Below are 20,147 nucleotides of genomic sequence, written 5' to 3'. Positions count from 1 at the left end.
GCCGAGCCTCCGGCCGCAGCGCTGATGCCAGTTAAGAACTGCCTCTCCGGGATCGCCGCAGTGTACTTCTGGCGCATGCGCTAAGTACGCCCTCTTCTCCCCACCCCCACCCACTACTGCCTTCTGGCTTTCACGTTTTCCCTAGGGCCCTATCCCATTCGCTTTCTTCACCTATCTTCCCCTTGTTCCCACCGGCTTCCACCACCATCCCTTCTTCAGCCCATCCTTCTTTCGTCAATCCCTCTCCTATTCTTAGTTACACTGTTTCACTTCCAAATCTCCTAGTTGCTCTTTGTGTTCTTTTTTGTTGCTATAGCAGTTTTATTGAGATGTAATTTCGTGTCATACAATGCACCAACTTAAAGTGTACAATGCAATGGATTTTAGTGTATTCACAGAGTTGTACAACCGTCACCACCATTTTAGAATTTTTCATTACTCCAAAAAGAAACCTCATCCCTATTAGTGTATCTTTGTGTTCTTTAAATTTTTGTTTAAATATGTAATGTTTTAACATCACCATTCTTATTTTTATACATGTAACAATGTGTCTTTTAACTATTTTTCCATGTTTCTAATTGTCTTTATCTTTTTAAATAAATGGACAGCCCTCATTTTTTTAAGTATTGTTAAAATTGAGGTCAGCACTTAATAATTCTTACAGATGGAGTTACTTGCTCTTTCCACTTCTCTTCCTTTTGACAAAACTTCTCTAATCTACAATGGTCCCATCTGAAGAGAAATTCAAAAAGGAGGCACAAGTTGTCAATTTTGAACCCTATAAAATACTTAGATTCCTGGGCCTACCTATTTGTCTGAGCTTCCCTGTTCATACGCAGGTTCTTGGGAGCAGTAAAGGAGAAATTTGGAGAACTCTACTGTATCTACCCATTTTAGGCTAACATTCTATTTCCCTCTTTTCCCTCACCTTATACCCTTTCTTAGAGGATGTGATGGTTAATTTTATGGGCCAACTTGGCTGGGCCATGGTGCCCAGATACGTGGTCAAATATTATTCTGGATGTTTCTGTGATGGTGTTTTTGGATGAGATTAACATTTAAATCCGTGGACTTTGAGTAAAGTAGATTGCCTCCCATACTGGGGGTGGCCTCATCCTTCAGTTGAAGCGCTGAATTAGAACAAAAGACTAACCTTTTCTAAGCAAGAGAGAATTCTGCCGACAGATAGCCTGTAGACTTGAACTGCAACACCATCTATTCCCAGATTTTGGACTTCACAGATAGATATAGATACATAATTATAATTATAGATATATAATTATAACCATGTTGGAGATATATATATCATATTGGTATGGTCATATATATTCAGATATAGATAGAGATATCAGTTGGTTCTGCTTCTCTGAAGAATCTTGACTCACATGGGGGGGTTTCCTGAAACCTGTGAATACCCTGAATTGAGGTTGGGGTGCAGGGAGGAGTGGTAGTCAAAAAGAATATTCTATTAAACCCTCGAATACAGCTTTGCCTTGTCAAATTGTACATCAGCTAAATCTGACATAGAACTGGACTTAACTTTGCAAAAGCTGTCATTACAAGTATGTAAAACAACTGAGGAAATGAGTACCCTTGTCTTCTCAGAGTCGAATAATTTTTCCATGATGGCACAAGAACTCGTCTGTTCTTTGTGATTTTGAGGAATGAGGGAACAGGATAGCAGAGACTGGCAAGATGGTACAGTAACAAACTTATGTTAATAAAGGCCTTAATTTCATTGCTAAAAGTTAATTAGTTTGAATATGTGAACAAGATGGCTAAGAGACCAAGTAACAGGATTGATTTGTTTATTGACTCCTGATAAATTACTTGGAGAATGATCGGTTGCAACAAAATCCAGGCAGGGGGCAAATATAAGTTATACTAGGGCCTAGAATCCATCCACCCACTCTTGTGTATGGGCAATATTCCCATAATCTTACTGGTTATAAAGCAAAAGTGTGTCACTTAAGAGGATGTGTATGTTTTTAAGGAGGTCATAATTATAAACTTGGGAGATGTTTGTATCAATCAGGATTCATTTCAAGGAGCAGAAAACCCATCTTTATTTTAGATGTAGGAAGGAATTTAATATAGAAAATCACATGTTTACAAACTATTTGGAAGGAAAAGAGGAACAGGTTCTAGGCGGAGTCCAAGGAATAACTCCTAGAAAAATATGGAACTGACCAACCAGAGTTCTCTCACCACTGCTACTGCTATCTCAGTCTTGCAAGCACATTCCCCAGGCCCCACCCCAGGCCCCTGTCTCCCCTGAAGCCACCACCTTTCAAAAAATGACCTAACAGAGAACATGACTAAGACTTAGGATTCCTGAGGGGGAAAAGGGGTGAGGTGGCCACTTTGCCCCTGAGCCCATCCCCTCCCCACAGAATATGCATTTCTGGCAGCTGGACATTGAGGAATAATATGAGGCCTTCTGGTGGGGACCTGTCCTCTGGCTGGGGCTTGAAGGTGCCATTCTTGAGGGCTTGAAGTCCCCTCCCAATTCAATACATCCCCTTCTGGCTTGAGGGGCCCTGGACTGAGTCTATGCATATGCAACATTAAAGGTAGGGGTCCTGGTCTGATGGGTTCTCTAGATGGGGGCTTCAAGTTGGTGTAAGCCATCTTCAGTGTGTCTCTGTGCTTGAATCTGAGATCCAGAGTCCCAGAACTGGACTTAGGGGTCTTGGGAAAGCCAGGGGCTCGGATCAGAGATTCTCAGACTACAGGCCCTTAGGACAGTGTTTAGGAAATCCAGAATGTGGGCTTGAAGGTTTAAGTACTCCCAGAAGAGGGATTCCAGTGTTGCCACTGGGTCTATAGGCTCCGGTCTAAGATAGTGTGAACCCTGAGGCTCAGGGTAATGGGGTCCCCATTAGAATTGGGAGAATGGATCATGGTTCTGGTGGCCCCACCTAGGGCAGAATTTACACAGTACCTCTCAAAACAAACAAAAACAAAAATAAAAAACAGACTCACCAGAGTTGCTATTATCTATGAGGCTATGACTGCATCTATGAACTCCAGAATATACCAAAGCCAAAATGAAAAACCATCTGCTGTCACCACCATAACTGATTATTGGCAAACAGTGCTGGTGAATGAACATCGAAATGTTATTTGTGCAGCAAGTCTGCACAATTTGCTTGCCAGCAGGAATGGGCAAAATGTAACTGGAAGATGCCACATTTGTCTTCCAAATCTTGAGGAGTTGATTCTGATTGATAGACCCTATTTTACATACAGAACTATGGCTGCAAGTGAGTATAGAAAGTGGAGTTTTTGACTTTCCAACTTCTCAAATGAGAAGGATAATTAAATGAAGATTGAATGAGCCAATCCAAAGTACCCAGCTCAGTGGTACATACAGTAAAGGGAGTATTCAACTGGGAGTTTGGAAGCCTGGGATGTAGTCTTAGCTCTGTCACTATATTAATTTGATCTTGGGAAGATTACTTCCTCTCTTGGACCTAACAGAGTTTATCTAATAATTATTGAGGAGAAATATTTTAAGCAAGAGAATGATGTGGTCAACTTTTCATTTTAGAAAATCACTTGGTCAAGAGATGATGTAGACCTGCTTTAGAGTAGTAGTGTGATGGAGGTAAATGTGACACCTTGGAGAAATATTTAAAAGGTTAAAGCATTTTATAATGATGAAAGGGATGATTCATCAAGAAACTGTAACAACTAAAAACACATATGCACCTAACAAAAGATCCCCAAAGTGCTGGGGAAAAAACAGACAAAATTGAATAGATAAATGAATAATCCAACAATAATAGTTGGACACTTCAATATCCTATTCTCAATAAGGGATACTACAAGTAGACAGAAAATCAGCAATCAGAAAACTGGAACAATACTATCAGTCAAATTGACCTAATTGACATCTAGACAATGCACCAACCAATAGCAGCAGAATAAACATTCTTCTCAAGCACTCATGAAACATTTTCCAAGAGAGACCATTTGCTAGGTCATAAAACAAGCTTCATTAAATGTAAAATGATTGAAATTATACAAAGTATATTCTCCAATCATAATGGAATGAAATTACAAATCAATAACAGAAGGAAATTTGGGGAATTCACAAAAGTGTGGAAGTTAAATACTGCACTCCTGAATAACCAGTGCCTTAAAGAAGTAATCACAAGGAAATTAATAAAACCTTGAGAAAAAGAAAGCACAACATACTTTAAAGAAGCTTAAAGAAGTAATCACAAGGAAAATTAGTAAACACCTTGAGAAAAAGAAAACAACATACAAAATTTATGGGATGCAGCTAAGGTAGTGTTCAGAGGGAAATAAATAGCTGTGAATACCCATATTATAAAAACAGAAGGGATCTCAAATCGATAACCTTAAGAAACTGAACAAAGAGCAAACTAAGCATAAAGCAAGCAGAAGGAAAGAATAAAGATTGGAGTGAAAATAAGTGAAATAAAGAGTTAAAAAAAAAAAAAAACACTAGAGAAAACTGACAAAGCCAAAAGTGGCTTTTTCAAAGAGCAAGAAAGTTGAAAGAAAAAACATGGCTGAACTGGCCAAGAAAAAAGAAAAGACTCAAATTTCTAAAACCAGGAGTGAAAGAGAATGCATCATTACTGACCTTACAGAACTAAAAGGAATACTATGAACAACTGTATGCCAATAAATTAGGTAATCTAGATGAATTAAACAAATTCCCAGAAGACACAACTGCCAATGCTGCCTCAAAAAGAAATAGAAAACCTGAATAGAGCTACAACAAACTAAATTAGTATTTTACAGAATTCCCACAAAAAAATCCCAGGCTGAGATGGCTTAACTAGTGAAAATTTCCAAACATTTAAAAGAGAAATAGTATCAATTCTTTACAAACTATTCCAAAAAGTAGAAGATGTGGAAAGTCCTCAAAAATCATTCTTTGATATCAATATTACATTGAAATGACAACCAGAGATATCATTATCATCATCATCATCATCAAAATGCTACATATCAACATTTTTTTAAAAATTTTTTTTAACGTTTATTTATTTTTGAGACAGAGAGAGACAGAGCATGAACGGGGGAGGGTCAGAGAGAGGGAGACACAGAATCCGAAGCAGGCTCCAGGCTCTGAGCTGTCAGCACAGAGCCCGAAGCGGGGCTCGAACTCATGGACCGCGAGATCATGACCTGAGCCGAAGTCGGCCGCTTAACCGACTGAGCCACCCAGGCGCCCCACATATCGACATTTAAAGATACAAAAATACTCAAGAAAATACTAGCATACCAAATCCAGCAGCATAAAGAAAGGATTATACACCTTGATCAAGTAATATTTATCTGACGAATGTAGGGTTAGATGAACATAAAAATCAACATAATACACCACGTTAATGGAATAAAAGACAAAACTACATGATCATCTCAATAGCCACGAAGACATTGACAAGATCCAATGAACTTTTATGATAAAAAGTGCTTATCAAACTTTCCTATTTGCTTAGCAAAACTATTCCTATAGGAGGGAACTTTCTCAATCAGATAAAGGGCATCTACCAAGAACTCACAGCTAACATCATACTTAATGGTGAGACTACATCCCTTAAGGTCAGGAACAAGACAATAATGCCCACTTTCACAACTTCTGTTCAACTGGTGGTTCTAGCAAATGCAAAAAGTCAAGACAAACTCAAGAGATGCAGAAAAAGCTTTTGACAAAATTCAACACCCCTTGATGATAAGAACATTCAACAAAGTAGGAATTGAAAAGAACTTCTTCACCTGATAAAGAATGTGTATAAAATAACCATAGCTAACACCATACTTAATGGTCTTAAAGACTGAAAGTTTTCCCCCTAAGATCAGGAATAAGACAAGGATGTTGGTTCTCACCACTTCTATAACATTGTACTGAAAGTTCTAGTCAGGGCAACTAGGCAAGAAAATGGAATAAAGGACACCCCGATTGGAAAGGAAGAATTCAAACTATCTCCACTTGCAGATGACATAATCTTGTCTATCGAATCCTAAGGAATCCACTAAAAAACTATTGGTACTCTAAATCAGTTCAGTTTATCAAGGTAGCAGGATAAAAGATCAATATACAAAAATAATTGTATTTTTATATACTAGCAATGAACAACTCAAAAATGAAATTAGGAAAATAATCCCATTTACAATAGCATCAAAAAGAATGAAATACTTAGAAAAAATTTAACAAAAGATGTGTAAGACTTATACACTGAAAACCACAAAATATTATTGAGTGAAAATAAAAATCTAAATAAATGACACAACATCCTGTGCTCATGAACCGGATGACTCAATATTGTTAACACTCTCCAATTCTATCTATAGGTTCCACAATATATATCAAAATCTAATTTGCCTTTTTTTTTGCAGAAATTGACAAACTGATACTAAAATTCATAAGGAAATGCAAGAGACTCAGAATAGTCACAACATTGTGGAAAAGAGGGGCAAAGTTGGAGGCCTCTAACTAATTTCAAAACAAAATATAAAACTACAGTAATGAAGACTGTGTGGTATTGGTATAAAAGTAGCCATATAGATCTGTAAAATAGAAATGAGGTAAACGTATGAGAAACTAAGGAAATGAAGAATGACAATAACTAACTCCAGGAAACAAAAAGCTGTGCAGGTAGTGAAAATTGATCAGAGTATTCATGGCTGAGCCATGAGTAGCATTTACATACTTATAGTTATGTAAATGTTGGCTATTCTCCTAATATTAGGAGAAAGGTGAAACAGTGGGGGGTGGGTTGGGGGTGGAGAACTTGAAATGTGTAAGTGTATGATGTGGACCAAAAGATGGTGTAGGTAACAGAGGGCTAAATGTTCATTCTCTGAAATGGAAAATCATAGATAATTTGAAACATCTAAAATTGAAACATCAAGAACTCAAGCATTATCTAAAGTTATGACTCTTTAATTCAGTGTGTTTTGAAACTGTCGGTTATAATCATGTAATGTATTTAAGAGATCAATGTAATGGGTCACCACCAGCATTTATTACAACATGAATAGAAAACATCATAGCCAAACTATGGAAAAAGCCCAAACATCCATCAACTGATGAATGGATAAAGAAGAGGTCATACATATACATGAATATACAATGAAATATTACTCAGCCATAAAAAAGAATGAAATCTTGCCATTTGCAATGACGTGGATGGAGCTACAGAGTATTATGCTAAGTGAAATAGTCAGTCAGAGTAAGACAAATACCATATGATTTCACTCACATGTGGAATTTAAGAAACAAAACAGATGAACATAGGGGAAAGAAAAGAGAGAGGCAAACTAGGAAACAGACTCTTAACTATACAGGACAAGCTGAGGGTTACTGGAGAGGAGGGGAGGATGGGTTAAATAGGTAATGTGTATTAAGGAGGGCACTTGTGATGAGTACCAGTTGTTGTATGTAAGTGATGAATCACTAAATTCTACAACTGAAACTAAAATTACACTGGATGTTAATATTAACTGGAATTTAATAAAACCTTGAAAAAGAAAAAATATAAAACTAGGGTGTTTGCCTGATGGGGGAAAAAAAGAGTGGCAGGTGCTCACAAATTCATCACTTATCTTTGAAATTCCATGTTGCCTTCCCATATATTAAACTGAATTAGATTTTTAGGATTTTAAGCCTCAAGAAAAACAGGGAAGAAAATATTTCCTTATAGAAATCATTTGCCCTCCTAATTCAAAATTTATACCATAGTGTCTACTGTACTATACATATCAAATTAATATTAATTTCCTCTTTCCCCTTGTCTTACCCAACAGTCCCAGGCTAGGCAAATACAGCTGGTGGTGTAATGAACCTAAGGTATATAGATATAGACATATAAATTTCACTGTTACTTCATCATTTTAAGTTCCCTTTTGCCATGTACAACTTTTAATACATTCCAGTGTGTAGTTTACATTACATATGATCCTACTTTTTATGTGGGCTCTTTCTTAAATATATTGGAAGTTTCTAAATTAAAAAAAATTAATTGGATAGAGAACTTGTTAGATTTTCTACTTGTATCAGTTATATAAGAAATTCATAGAAATTTTATAAGAAACTCTATAAGAAATTTATCCATTATATTAGGTTATCAAATTTATTGGCGTAGTAAATTATTCTTTTAATATCTAAAATGAAAACATCAAAGTGAATTGCACACATTAAAGGTATTTTTTTCTTAAACTCATTTGAGTTATAACACACACACATATCCTCTGTTGTGATGTAAAATGCAAGTCTTACTTCATGTCCCAATTAAAGCTATTTGGAAATCAATTCTCTTAACTATGGGCATGTATTACTTTAATAAAAGTATAAACCTTAAGGGGGGTTTAAACATGATAATAAGGTTAATTTAATAAGCATATATCAAATTTTGAACAAGGGAGAGAATTTTTGCTTTTTGAAACCATTTATGCAGAATCATTTAATTGTTTAGGAATAAAACTCATTTCATTACTCTATATATGGTGATTGCCCATGCTCTTTGGCTCTAAACGTATTAATTTTTGAAAATATTTATCTTTGTCCTTGCATTTATGGAATCAGTTGTACATTCCAATCAAGTCACATTCAAAATAAAGACCAACTGCTACATTTACTATTCTCATGCCTATGCTTTACCAAATACATTTGTATTGGCTGCCTGGAAAAAATTCATAAGCAAAACATATAGTTAACTAGTAGCTGAAGGAAAAATATTTATTGTGCAGTTTAAAAATTACCAACAAACTAAATTCATTTCAAAAATTGTAAAGTATAGAAAAGAAAAATAAGGAGAAAAAATTGTATTCAATCATATAGCCCCAAAATAGCTATGGTGGATATTTCAGTATCTACTTTTCCATACTTATTTGTATAGCTATATAAATGAACATGTCCATAAATCTTTATATGGTTTATGTAAGATATAAACAATTTGGAAAACAACAGAGAGGAAATCTGTCCAATATTTAAATTACAGTTTTGTAATTTATTTTCCAAGTAATAGTGTATTCTTTATACTGAATGCTTCAATTGGGTTATGTTTCATAACTTAAATGCTGGTGATTATATTGAAAACTAACATTCCTGCAATAAAATATGGAAGAATGTGAGTAAATCTCACTGTGGCATTTTAAAGATTTTTTTTCTGCTTTATGTATCTCATATCTTTGTGGACATTTGTATTTTATTTTTTAAAACAAAAAAGGAAGTTAGTCTACTTTGCTATAATTTGTTTCTTTCATGTACTGGATTAGATACATCTCATACATATTTTTCCTATGTCCATAGGGCATATATAAAAACTGGTCATCTACTAGATCACGGAGAAGACCTAATTCTTTTTTTTTTTCAATATATGAAGTTTATTGTCAAATTGGTTTCCATATGACACCCAGTGCTCATCCCAAAAGGTGCCCTCCTCAATACGCATCACCCACCCTCCCCTCCCTCCCACCCCCCCATCAACCCTCAGTTTGTTCTCAGTTTTTAAGAGTCTCTTATGCTTTGGCTCTCTTCCACTCTAACCTCTTTTTTTTTTCCTTCCCTCCCCCATGGGTTTCTGTTAAGTTTCTCAGGATCCACATAAGAGTGAAACCATATGGTATCTGTCTTTCTCTGTATGGCTTATTTCACTTGGCATAACACTCTCCAGTTCCATCCATGTTGCTACAAAAGGCCATATTTCATTCTTTCTCATTGCCATGTACTTTTCCATTGTGTATATACAGCACAATTTCTTTATCCATTCATCAGTTGATGGACATTTAGGCTCTTTCCATAATTTGGCTATTGTTGAGAGTGCTGCTATAAACATTGGGGTACAAGTGCCCCTATGCATCAGCACTCCTGTATCCCTTGGGTAAATTCCTAGCAGTGCTATTGCTGGGTCATAGGGTAGAAGACCTAATTCTTAATATAAGAAATCCTACAGGGTACATTGTCTGAGCAGGGAGGGATTCAAACAAACTTGAAGACCCAAGTATATATATATTTTTTTTAAATCAGGAAATACCACCACTTAGCCATGCTTTTCACTTCAAGAATGGAAGGAAAAGTCAGGCGGGAAGGGCAGCTGGAATGCCTGTGACACATGAGTGGGGTCGTGCGCAAACCATGTGTGATGTCACTGAGGCGCCTAGAGAAAAACGGCCACTTGTTTCTAAGCCGCCCTAAGGAGAGGTGCGTCGGAGCCTCAGGGGCAGTGGTGGGCCCGCTCGCCCTAAGATCTCACCATCGCCATGAGCAATAAGGAATGTTTCAAGTGTGGACGCTCTGGCCACTGGGCCTGGGGATGCCCTAGAGGAGGAGGAAGTCGAGGGCGTGGAGCTAGAGGCCGTGGCAGAGGTTCCCAGTGCAGTTCCACCAACCCGTCTGACATCTGTTACCGCTGTGGTGAGTCTGGTCATCATGCTAAGAATTGTGATCTTCTCGAGGACATCTGCTACAACTGTGGGAGAAGTGGCCACATCGCCAAAGACTGTATTGAGCCTAAGCGAGAGAGAGAGCAGTGTTGTTACACTTGTGGCAGACCAGGCCATCTGGCTCGTGATTGTGACCGTCAGGAAGAGCAGAAGTGCTACTCTTGTGGTGAATATGGCCACATTCAGAAAGACTGCACCCAAGTCAAATGCTACCGGTGCGGTGAGACTGGCCACATGGCCATCAACTGCAGCAAGACGAGTGAAGTCAACTGCTACCGCTGTGGCGAGTCTGGACATCTGGCCCGAGAATGCCCCATTGAGGCTACCGCTTAATTTTTTTTCCTTTGTCCCTCCCTCCTTTTGTTGATAGATAATTGTATTATTTTCTCTGAAACTATTTCACTGACCAAAAGTTGATAGATGGAGGCTCTATCTATCTGATAGATAGATGGATCTAGCCTGGGAGATGGATAGCTCCCAGGCTAGGAGGAAAGGGCTGGAAAAAAAATCTCCAAATAATTTGTTCACTTTTAGATGTCTTACACTGTAATGTGTTTCTGCGCCATTGGTGAATCTGATTATTGGACAGTCATTCTGGGTATCAGGCAATTTCTAGGTTCTTTGTGTTTTGCTTTAGCATTTGATTAAGGGCTACTACTGTGTGCCAGCCCCTGTTGGAGGAATTGGGGATATATCAGTGAACAAATAAGATCGAGTTTGGGAACATAGGCCTAGAATCTATTGAAAAAATAATATAATGTGTCAGTGAAGATAAATTGCTGTAGAGAAAAAGAACACCAGGTAAAAGAATGGAATGTGCATGGGGAGGGGACATGTGGTTCTGTCTTAGATACACAAAGTACCCTGAGATGACATTTCCTCAGAGATTCATTGCATAAATAAAGCTGATTCTGAAAATGTGTATGACCTTGCTAAATAACTTTAACTTTATTATATATTGATTGCTTTGAATTTTCTGATCTCATTAGCTTTTAAATAACATTGAAAGACATCTTTACCTGGCCCTACAAAGAGTGTATAGTTTAGTGAAAATAAACCAGAAAAATATGTATAATGTATGTAAGTAGCTTTGAGACAGAGAGCAATGACAAAAAAACAAAAAAAAAACCTTCAGAAAAAATTGTTGACATAAACCTACTTATGGGAAAGTTTGGACTTACATATTTTTTTAAAATCTAAGAAGTGTAGACATTAAGATTGGAACTTTGGCGATTAAAAAAATACTCATTTTCATAGATAGGAAAGTTATATTTATATTTAAGAGTTTCTGAAAAATGTATTGTCACAGTTATAAAAAAATGTTCAGTTTCATATACTGAAATCTATTTTTAAAAATCAAATCTGAAAAGCAATTGAAGTTCAATAAAATAGAAAAGACACTTTTAAGGGGCGCCTGGGTGGCTCAGTTGGCTAAGCATTCAACTTCATCTCAGGTCATGATCTCATGGTTCCTGAGTTCAAGCCCCATGTCAGGCTCTGTGCTGACAGCTCAGAGCCTGGAGCCTGCTTTGGATTTTGTGTCTCCCTCCCTCTCTCTTTCTCTCTCCCTCTCTCTCTGCCCCTTCCCGGCTCGTGCTCTGTCTCTCAAAAATAAACATTTAAAAAAATTTTTTTTAATTAAAAAAAAAAGAAAAGGCACTTTTCAATTCTAAATAAAGGGGCGCCAGAGTGGCTCAGTCCGTTAAGCGTCTGACTCTTGGTTTTGGCTCAGGTCATGATCTCATGGTTCATGAGTCCAAGCCTGCATCAAGCTCTTCGCTGATAGTGGAAAGCTTACTTGGGATTCTCTCTCTCTCTCTCTCTCTCTCTCTCTTTCTCTCTCTCTCTCTGCCCTCCTGCACTCTATCTTTGAAAATAAACAAACATACAAAAATAAAAATAAATTCTAAATAAAACCTGGGATGGTGGAGGTAACTATTGTGTCAAGAAAAAAATTGAAGTTGTAATGAAAAAATGATTTGAAAATAATAACTACACATTAAATCCCAAGGATCTGATGGAATTTATACTAGAAAAGATAGTGTAGGGGCGTCTGGGTCGCTCCGTCAGTTAGGTGTCTGACTCTTGATTTTGACTCAGTTTATGATCTCTCGGTTCGTGGGTTCAAGCCCCACATTAAGCTCTGTGCTAGGAGTGAGGAGCTTGCTTGGGATTCTCTCTCTCTGTCCCTCTCCCATTTGCATGCATACTTGTGCATGTGTGTGTGCTCTCTCAACAAAAATAAACCTAAAAAGAAAAAGATAGTGTAGAAGGTACAATTTTTGCTCCATAAATTCATGAGGTCAAGGAAATGTAACTGATTTTATAACTGAAGCCACAACCTTTTATGAACCTTTATAAAACCTGATGTATAATCCTTCATTCCCATCTAAAAGATTCCTTCAATGCAGCTGAGTTTCAACTTCTGTGACCCTCTTGGCCTCCTAGAAATTGATTCTGTTACTCTGTGCTGTCACAACAAAATAAACTCAGGCACACTCCCAGCCCCTATGTGAGGCAATCTCAGTTCAATCTGCCAATTCACAACATGAAACCCCTGCATCACACTGAGCCAAACAAATTCTCATTTGTGATGTGGGTCTGAGCTCTAGGAAAGAATTAATACAGATTTCTGCATTTGAATCCCCCCCAAACCATCTGGAATTTCTTTTGCTATGTCCTCAGAAGTTTGTCCCAGAGCTGGAGTGGGAAGATAAGCTATCTTCCTTTATAAAGGACACACTCAGCTTTTAAGTCCTCTTTACATTCCCCCTAGGCAATCTGTTTCTAGTTTAAGAGGAAAGGAAGCCTTATTTTGACTCATTAGTATCCCTGTTTCAGAAGTTACAAAATGCCAGCCATTTACTGAATCAGGTCCATAGTATGTTTAGTCTGACCCATATATTAACAATATTCATGAATTAGATGTCAACATTTAAAAATTGGAACATTTTCCATAGAAATTCTTATTTTTTTGGTCTCTCTGGAACAAAAAACAAAGATCAGGAAGCAATAGGCACCCATTTCTGTGAATCTTGGAAAAACCCTGGAAAGCATTTCTCGTTAACTTTACCTGCCAGGCCCCTCCAGTTGCTTCAGTCTATAACCTTTGCTGTATGCTTGGGGATAGGGGTAAACAACTACATAACACTCACCACACAAGCTTATTATTATTATTATTTTTTTTTAAAATGTTTATTTATTTTTGAGAGAGAGAAAGAGACAGAATGCAAGCAGGGGAGGAGCAGAGAGAGAAGGAGACACAGAATCCAAAGCAGGTTTCAGCTGCCATCTCAGAGCCCAATGTGGGGCTTGAACTCACAGACTGCAAGATCATGACCTGAGCTGAAGTCGGATGCTTAACTGACTAAGCCACCCAGGTGCCCCTCACTACACAAGTTTAAATAAAGCTGTTTATATTCTCATATTTGTAGATACAATCAGGAAAGCACATTATATCAACAGAGGCTAAAAAGACATTTTATCTAATTCAAGTTTCTTTCTAATTTAAAAACAAAATAAAACATCTCCTAGAAAGTAACTTACAGTAAGGTTTCATGGGACTTCTGCTTCTAAGAAGATTAAATAGATATACTTTTACCTATTCTTCCCATTCAGTTCAATAAAAACCTTGAACATTATAAAACAAACATAAAAAGACTCTGAAAGGTAGAGAGAAAAAGATGGGCAAGTGCTTCCAGATCAAAGGAACTACATAGCAGTGAGTTCCCAGAACAGTGGGTTTTCTTTTTGCCTCATATATCCTGGACTTGAAGCTGAAGAAGCTAGCAACCCAGGAATTTTAACAGGCCCAGAAATAAAAAGCCCCAACAAAAGCCTACTTTGATGAGCCAAAGGGCCAGGAGAGAGGCAACCTAGAAAGATAGAAAACTTTTAGACAGTAACTGCTCTACTTTAGCCAAACATCACAAGTAAAACTATGGCTCCAGGGGCGCCTGGGTGGCTCAGTTGGTTAAGTGTCTGACTCTTGATTTTGGCTCAGATCATGATCTCGCGGTCTGTGAGTTTGAATCCCTTGTAGGGCTCTGCACTGACAGTATGAAGCCTGCTTGGAATTCTGTCTCTGCCCCTCCCCCACTAGCACTCTCTGTCTCTCTCAAAATAAATAAAGTTAAAAAAAAACACCTATGGCCGCATCCCCACCAGCAAAGGCCTAATTAGGATCCAAGACTTACATCCTGATATAATTGCAACAAAGTGCCCCAGCACCTCAATTGGAGTACTGTCCACAGAAAGCCCAGTGGTAATGAAGTGACTTTTTGAAAATATTTTACAAATTGATAAACCTCTAGCAAGACTAACAAAGAGAAAAAAAGAGGAGACATAAATTACCAATGTCAGGAATGAAATAAGGGATATCACTATCAAGCCTGCAGACATCAAAGGAAGAATAAAGGATCACGGTGAACAACTCTATATACATAAATTACACAACTTAGATAAAATGGACCAATTCTTTGAAAAACACAAACTATTACAACTCACCCAATATAAAATGGATAGTGTGACTAGCTCTATAACTACTAAGGAAATTGAATTAGTAATTAAATATTCCCCCCCAAAAATCCCCAGGCCTATGTGATTTCACTGTAAAATTCCACCAAACTTTTGAGAAAAAATTCATACCAATAAAAAGCTTCAAGAAAAGCTTACTTTTACTATCTAAGGATAGGCAGCCTAGAAGGATAGAAAATAGAAGATGAAGGAACATCTTTTGATACATTTTATAAAACTAGAATTACCTTAATAGCAAAATTAGACAGTGACCATGAAAAAGAAAACTACAGATCAATATCCTTTATGAATATAAATGCAAAAATCCTTAACAAAATATTAGCAATTAAAATTCAGCAATATATTAAAGGAATTATATACATCATAACCAAATGAGATTTTTTCCAAGTATGCAAGGCTGGTTCAATATTCAAAAATCAATAAATGTAAGCCAACATATTAATAAGCTAAAGAAGAAAAACCACATAGTCATGTAAAATTAATGCAGGAAAGGCCTTTGATAAAATCCAACATTCATTCATTATATAAACTCTCAGAAAAATGGGAGTAGAGGGAACTTCCTCGACATGATAAAAAACATCTACAAAAACTATGGTTAACATTATATTTAATAGTGAAAGACAGAATACATTTCTTTGGAGGTCAGGAAAAAGGCACGGCTATAGGCTGTCACCACTCTTATCACAAGTTGAAGTTAGTGCTATAAGATAATAATGGGAAATGGAAGGCATACAAAGTGAACAGGAAGAGTTAAAGTTATTCCTTTTGGCAAGTGACATGAGTGTCTACTTAGAAAACCCCAAGTAATCACAAAAAAAACCCTCCTAAAAGTAATAATTTCAACAAGGTTGCAGGGTACACAAAAAACACAAAACTCTATTGTATTTTCATATCCTAGCAATGAATACATGAATACTGAAACTAAAAATTCAATACCAGTTATAATCACTCAAAAAAGAGAAATACTTAAGTGTCAATTTAATAAAACATGTACAATAATTGTATACTGAAAGGTACAAAATGCTGATGAAAGAAATCAAAGATCTAAATAAACAGACAGACATGTTAATGCAAATCCTATCAAAATCTCAGCAAGAGTTGGGGTGCTTGGGCGGCTCAGTTGGTTAAGCACCCGGCTTGATTTCAGCTAAGGTCATGATCTCATGATTGTGAGATCAAGCCCTGCATCAGGCTCCATGGAGCCTGCTTAGGGTTCTCTCTCTCCCCTTTCTCGGCCTCTCTCCTGCTCTCTCTCTCTCTCTTTCTCTCTCAAAAGAAAGAAATGAACTTTAAAAAAATTCTCAGCAAGATTTTTTTTGTATATATAGATTATTCACTTATAGGCAGAGGCAAAGTAGAATAGTTAAAGCAATTTTGAAAAACAAGAATAACATGGGAGGAATTGGTCTATCTAATTTCAAGACTTATTTTATTGCCATAGTTATCAAGACTGAGTGGTATAGGTGGAGATATAGACATGTGTAGATCAATGTAACAAAATAGAAAACATAGGAGTAAATTCTTATAAATATGCACAACTGAACTGTGATAAAGGTGTACAATCAATTCAATGGAGTAAAAAAAAAAAGAATCTTAAGTCTCACATCATACACAAAAATCAACTAAAAAATCAATCACAGACTTAATTGTAAAATTTAAACTATAAAAGTTTTAGGGAAAAGAAAAAAAATTTGGGGAATCTACAGGTAAGTGATAAGTTCCTAGGCATGACCACAAAACAAGACCATTAAAGGAACAATTGGTAAATTGGACATCATCAAATTTCAAAACTTTTCCTCTGAAATACCACACTGACAGAATGAAAAGACAAACTGAAGAATTGAAGAAAATATTTATAAACAACATATCCAACAAAGGATTAGTATGTAGAATATATCAAGCAACTCTCAAAACTCAACACTTGCAATTTCAAATAATCCAATTAGAAAATGGATAAAACACATGAAGAGACATTTCACTAAAGAAAATACACAGAGATCAAATAAAGAAACATTAAAATGTTCAACATCATTATCCACTAGAGAAATGCAAGTTAAAGCCACAGTAAGATACCATAATATATTTATCAGGATTGCTAAAATAAAAAATAGTGACAATATCAAATGTTGGCAAGAATGTAGAGAAATTAGATTATTCATACATTGCTGGTAGGAATATAACATGGTACAGCCACTCTTGAAAATAGTTTGGCAGATTCTTTAAAAAGTACACATGTGGGGCACCTGGGTGGCTCAGTCAGTTAAGCGTCTGACTTCAGCTCAGGTCATGATCTCGCGGTCAGTGAGTTTGAGCCCCGCGTCAGGCTCTGTGTTGACAGCTCAGAGCCTGGAGCCTGTTTCAGATTCTGTGTCTCCCTCTCTCTCTGGCCCTCCCCCGTTCACGCTCTGTCTCTCTCTGTCTCAAAAATAAAATAAACGTTAAAAAAAAAGTACACATGCAATCACCATACAACCCAGCAATTGCACTCTTAGGCATCTAACCAGAATAATGAAGACTAATATTCACATAAAAGCATGTACACAAATGTTCTTAGCAGCTTTATTTGCCAAAAACTTGAAACAATGCAGCTGTAGTTCAATAAGTGTATGGTTAAACTGTGATTATATCCATAATGGAACATTACTCAACAATAAAAAAGAATAAACTATCAATTGATAAACATATGAAGATGAATCTCCAGAGAAATAACATTGAGTGAAAAAGCCAATACCAAAAGGTCATATACTGTTGCGCCACTTATGTAATATTTGTGAAATCATACAGTTATAGAAATGGAGAACAAACTAGTGATCATTGGGAGTTAGGGAGGGAGAGTGATGTTATAAGATGTTACCATTGGAGAAAACTTGGTACATGAGATATTTATGTATTACTTCCAACAATTATATATAAATCTGTGATTGTCTTAAAATAAAAAGTTTAATTAAAAAAAATTTTTTTTCATTTATTTATTTTTGAGAGACAGAGAAACAGAGTGCAAGTGGGGGAAGGGCACAGAGAGAGGGAGACACAGAATCCGAAGCAGGCTCCAGGGTCTGAGCCATCAGCACAGAGCCTGATGCAGGGCTTGAACTCACGAACCATGAGATCATGACCTGAGCCCAAGTCGGACGCTCAACTGACTGAGCCACCCAGGCGCCCCTTAATTAAAATTTTTTAAATATTTATTTATTTTTGAGAGAGACAGAGCATGAGTGGGGGAGGGTCAGAGAGAGAGACACACACAGAATCGGAAGCAGGCTCCAGGCTCTGAGCTGTCAGCACAGAGCCCTACATGGGTCTCAAACTCGTGGACTGCAAGATCATGACCTGAGCTGAAGTTGGATGCTTAACTGACTGAGCCACCAAAGTGCCCTTGAAAGTTTAATTTTAAAATATAGGGCTTCACAGTAGAAAAACCTGACAAACACTGACCAAAGCAGGTGATCAAGTTCAACATGCACAGTCACAAATAATGTTGATAGTATGTACTCATTTTTTTAATTTAGTTTTTAATTCTTGTATAGTTAACATACAGTATTACATTAGTTTCAGGTGTACAATATACTGATTCAACAATTGTGTACATTGCTCAGTGCTCATCATGATAAATGTTTTCTTTAATCCCCATCACCTACTTCATCCATCTCCCCACCCACCTCCCCTCTGGTAACTATAAGTTTGTTCCCTAGAGTTAAGAGTATATTTCTTGGTTTGTCTCTCTCTCTTTTCTTTTTCTTTTCCTCATTTTTTTTGTTTCTTAAGTTCCACATATGAGTGAAATAATATGGTATTTGTTTCTTTGACTTATTATGCTTAACATTATACTTCGTAGCTCCATCTATGTTGTTGCAAATGGCAAAATCTCGTTCTTTTTTATGGCTGAGTAATATTCCATTGTGTATATATACCACATTTTCTTTATCCATTTGTCTATTGATGGACACTGGGACTGTTTCCATAATTTGGCTACTACAAATAATGTTGCAATAAACATAGGGGTACGTGTATCCTTTTGAATTAGTGAGTTTGTAATTGGGGGTAAATGCCCAGTAGTGTGATTACTGGATTGTAGGGTAGTTCTATTTTTAACTTTTTGAGGAATCTCCATGCTATTTTCCATAGTGGCTCCACCAGTTTGCATTCCCACAAACAGTGTGAGAGGGTTCCTTTCTCCACATCCTTGCCAATGCTTGTTGTTTTTTTGTGTTTTTGATTTTAGCCATTCTGACATGTGTGAGGTGATAACTCATTGTAGTTTTGATTTGTATTTCCCTGATGATGAGTGATGTTGAGGTATGTACCCTTGATAAATTGTTATTAAAATGATACTTCATCTTGCAATCTTTCTCCTCCAAACATGTAACCCTAGTCTAATCATGAGAAAAAACATCAGACAAACTCTGAGAGAAAGGATTTCTGCAAAATACGTGACAAATACTCCTCAAAACTGTCAAGGTCATCAAAGTTAAGAGCAGCATCAAAATTATCACAGCCAAGATGTGTCTAAGGAGACATGACAACTAAATGTAATGAGATGTCCTGGATGGAATCCTGGAACAGAAAAAAGGAAATTAGTTATAAACCAAGGAAATCTGAATGAATTATGAATCTTAGTTAATAGTTAGGTGTCAATATTGGTTCATTAATTATAACAAATATGCTATACTGATAAAAACTGTTAATAGGGGAAACTGGATGCAAGGTATATGGTAATTCCTTACACTATCTTCTCAATTTTTTTTGTAAATCTAAACTGTTCTAAGAAATAAAGCGTATTAAAAATTAGGGATCTGGGGCACCTTGGTGTCTCAGTTGGTTAAGCATCCGGCTTCAGCTCAGGTCATGATCTTGCAGTTTGTGAGTTTGAGCCCCACATCAGGCTCTGTGCTGATGCCTCAGAGCCTGGAGTCTGCTTCGGATTCTGTGTTTCCCTCTCTCTGCCCTTCCCCTGCTCACACACTCTCTCTCTGTCTCAAAAACAAATAAACATTAAAAAAATTTACAAAAAATTAGGGCTCTTGAGTGAGAGGATTCTGGGAAGATGGTGGGGTAGGAAGCAATAGGAATCTGTCTTCCCTCTTAGACAACTGCACTCGCAGAAACTGTCTTATGTAACTATTTTGGAATTCTGGAGTGTATTGAAAGATCAAAACTTTCAGGGGAAGGCTTGGATGGCAAAT

At 36.9% G+C, this 20,147-nt stretch overlaps 1 protein-coding gene across 1 annotated transcript; it reads left to right on the top strand.

Annotated features, from left to right (window-relative positions):
* Positions 1 to 11,352, top strand: ZCCHC13 (zinc finger CCHC-type containing 13). The gene is made up of 2 exons (XM_081792667.1): positions 1 to 84; positions 10,013 to 11,352. The coding sequence occupies exon 2, from the start codon at positions 10,246 to 10,248 to the stop codon at positions 10,759 to 10,761; it is 516 nt and encodes a 171-aa protein (XP_081648793.1). The 5' UTR covers positions 1 to 84; positions 10,013 to 10,245; the 3' UTR covers positions 10,762 to 11,352.
* Positions 11,353 to 20,147: the final 8,795 nt, after the last annotated feature.

The sequence above is a fragment of the Panthera onca genome, chromosome X, assembly GCF_046562875.1.
Source record: "Panthera onca isolate mPanOnc1 chromosome X, mPanOnc1 haplotype 2, whole genome shotgun sequence".
Classification (NCBI taxonomy): Eukaryota; Metazoa; Chordata; class Mammalia; order Carnivora; family Felidae; genus Panthera; species Panthera onca.
This window is presented reverse-complemented; position numbering and strand designations above follow the sequence as displayed.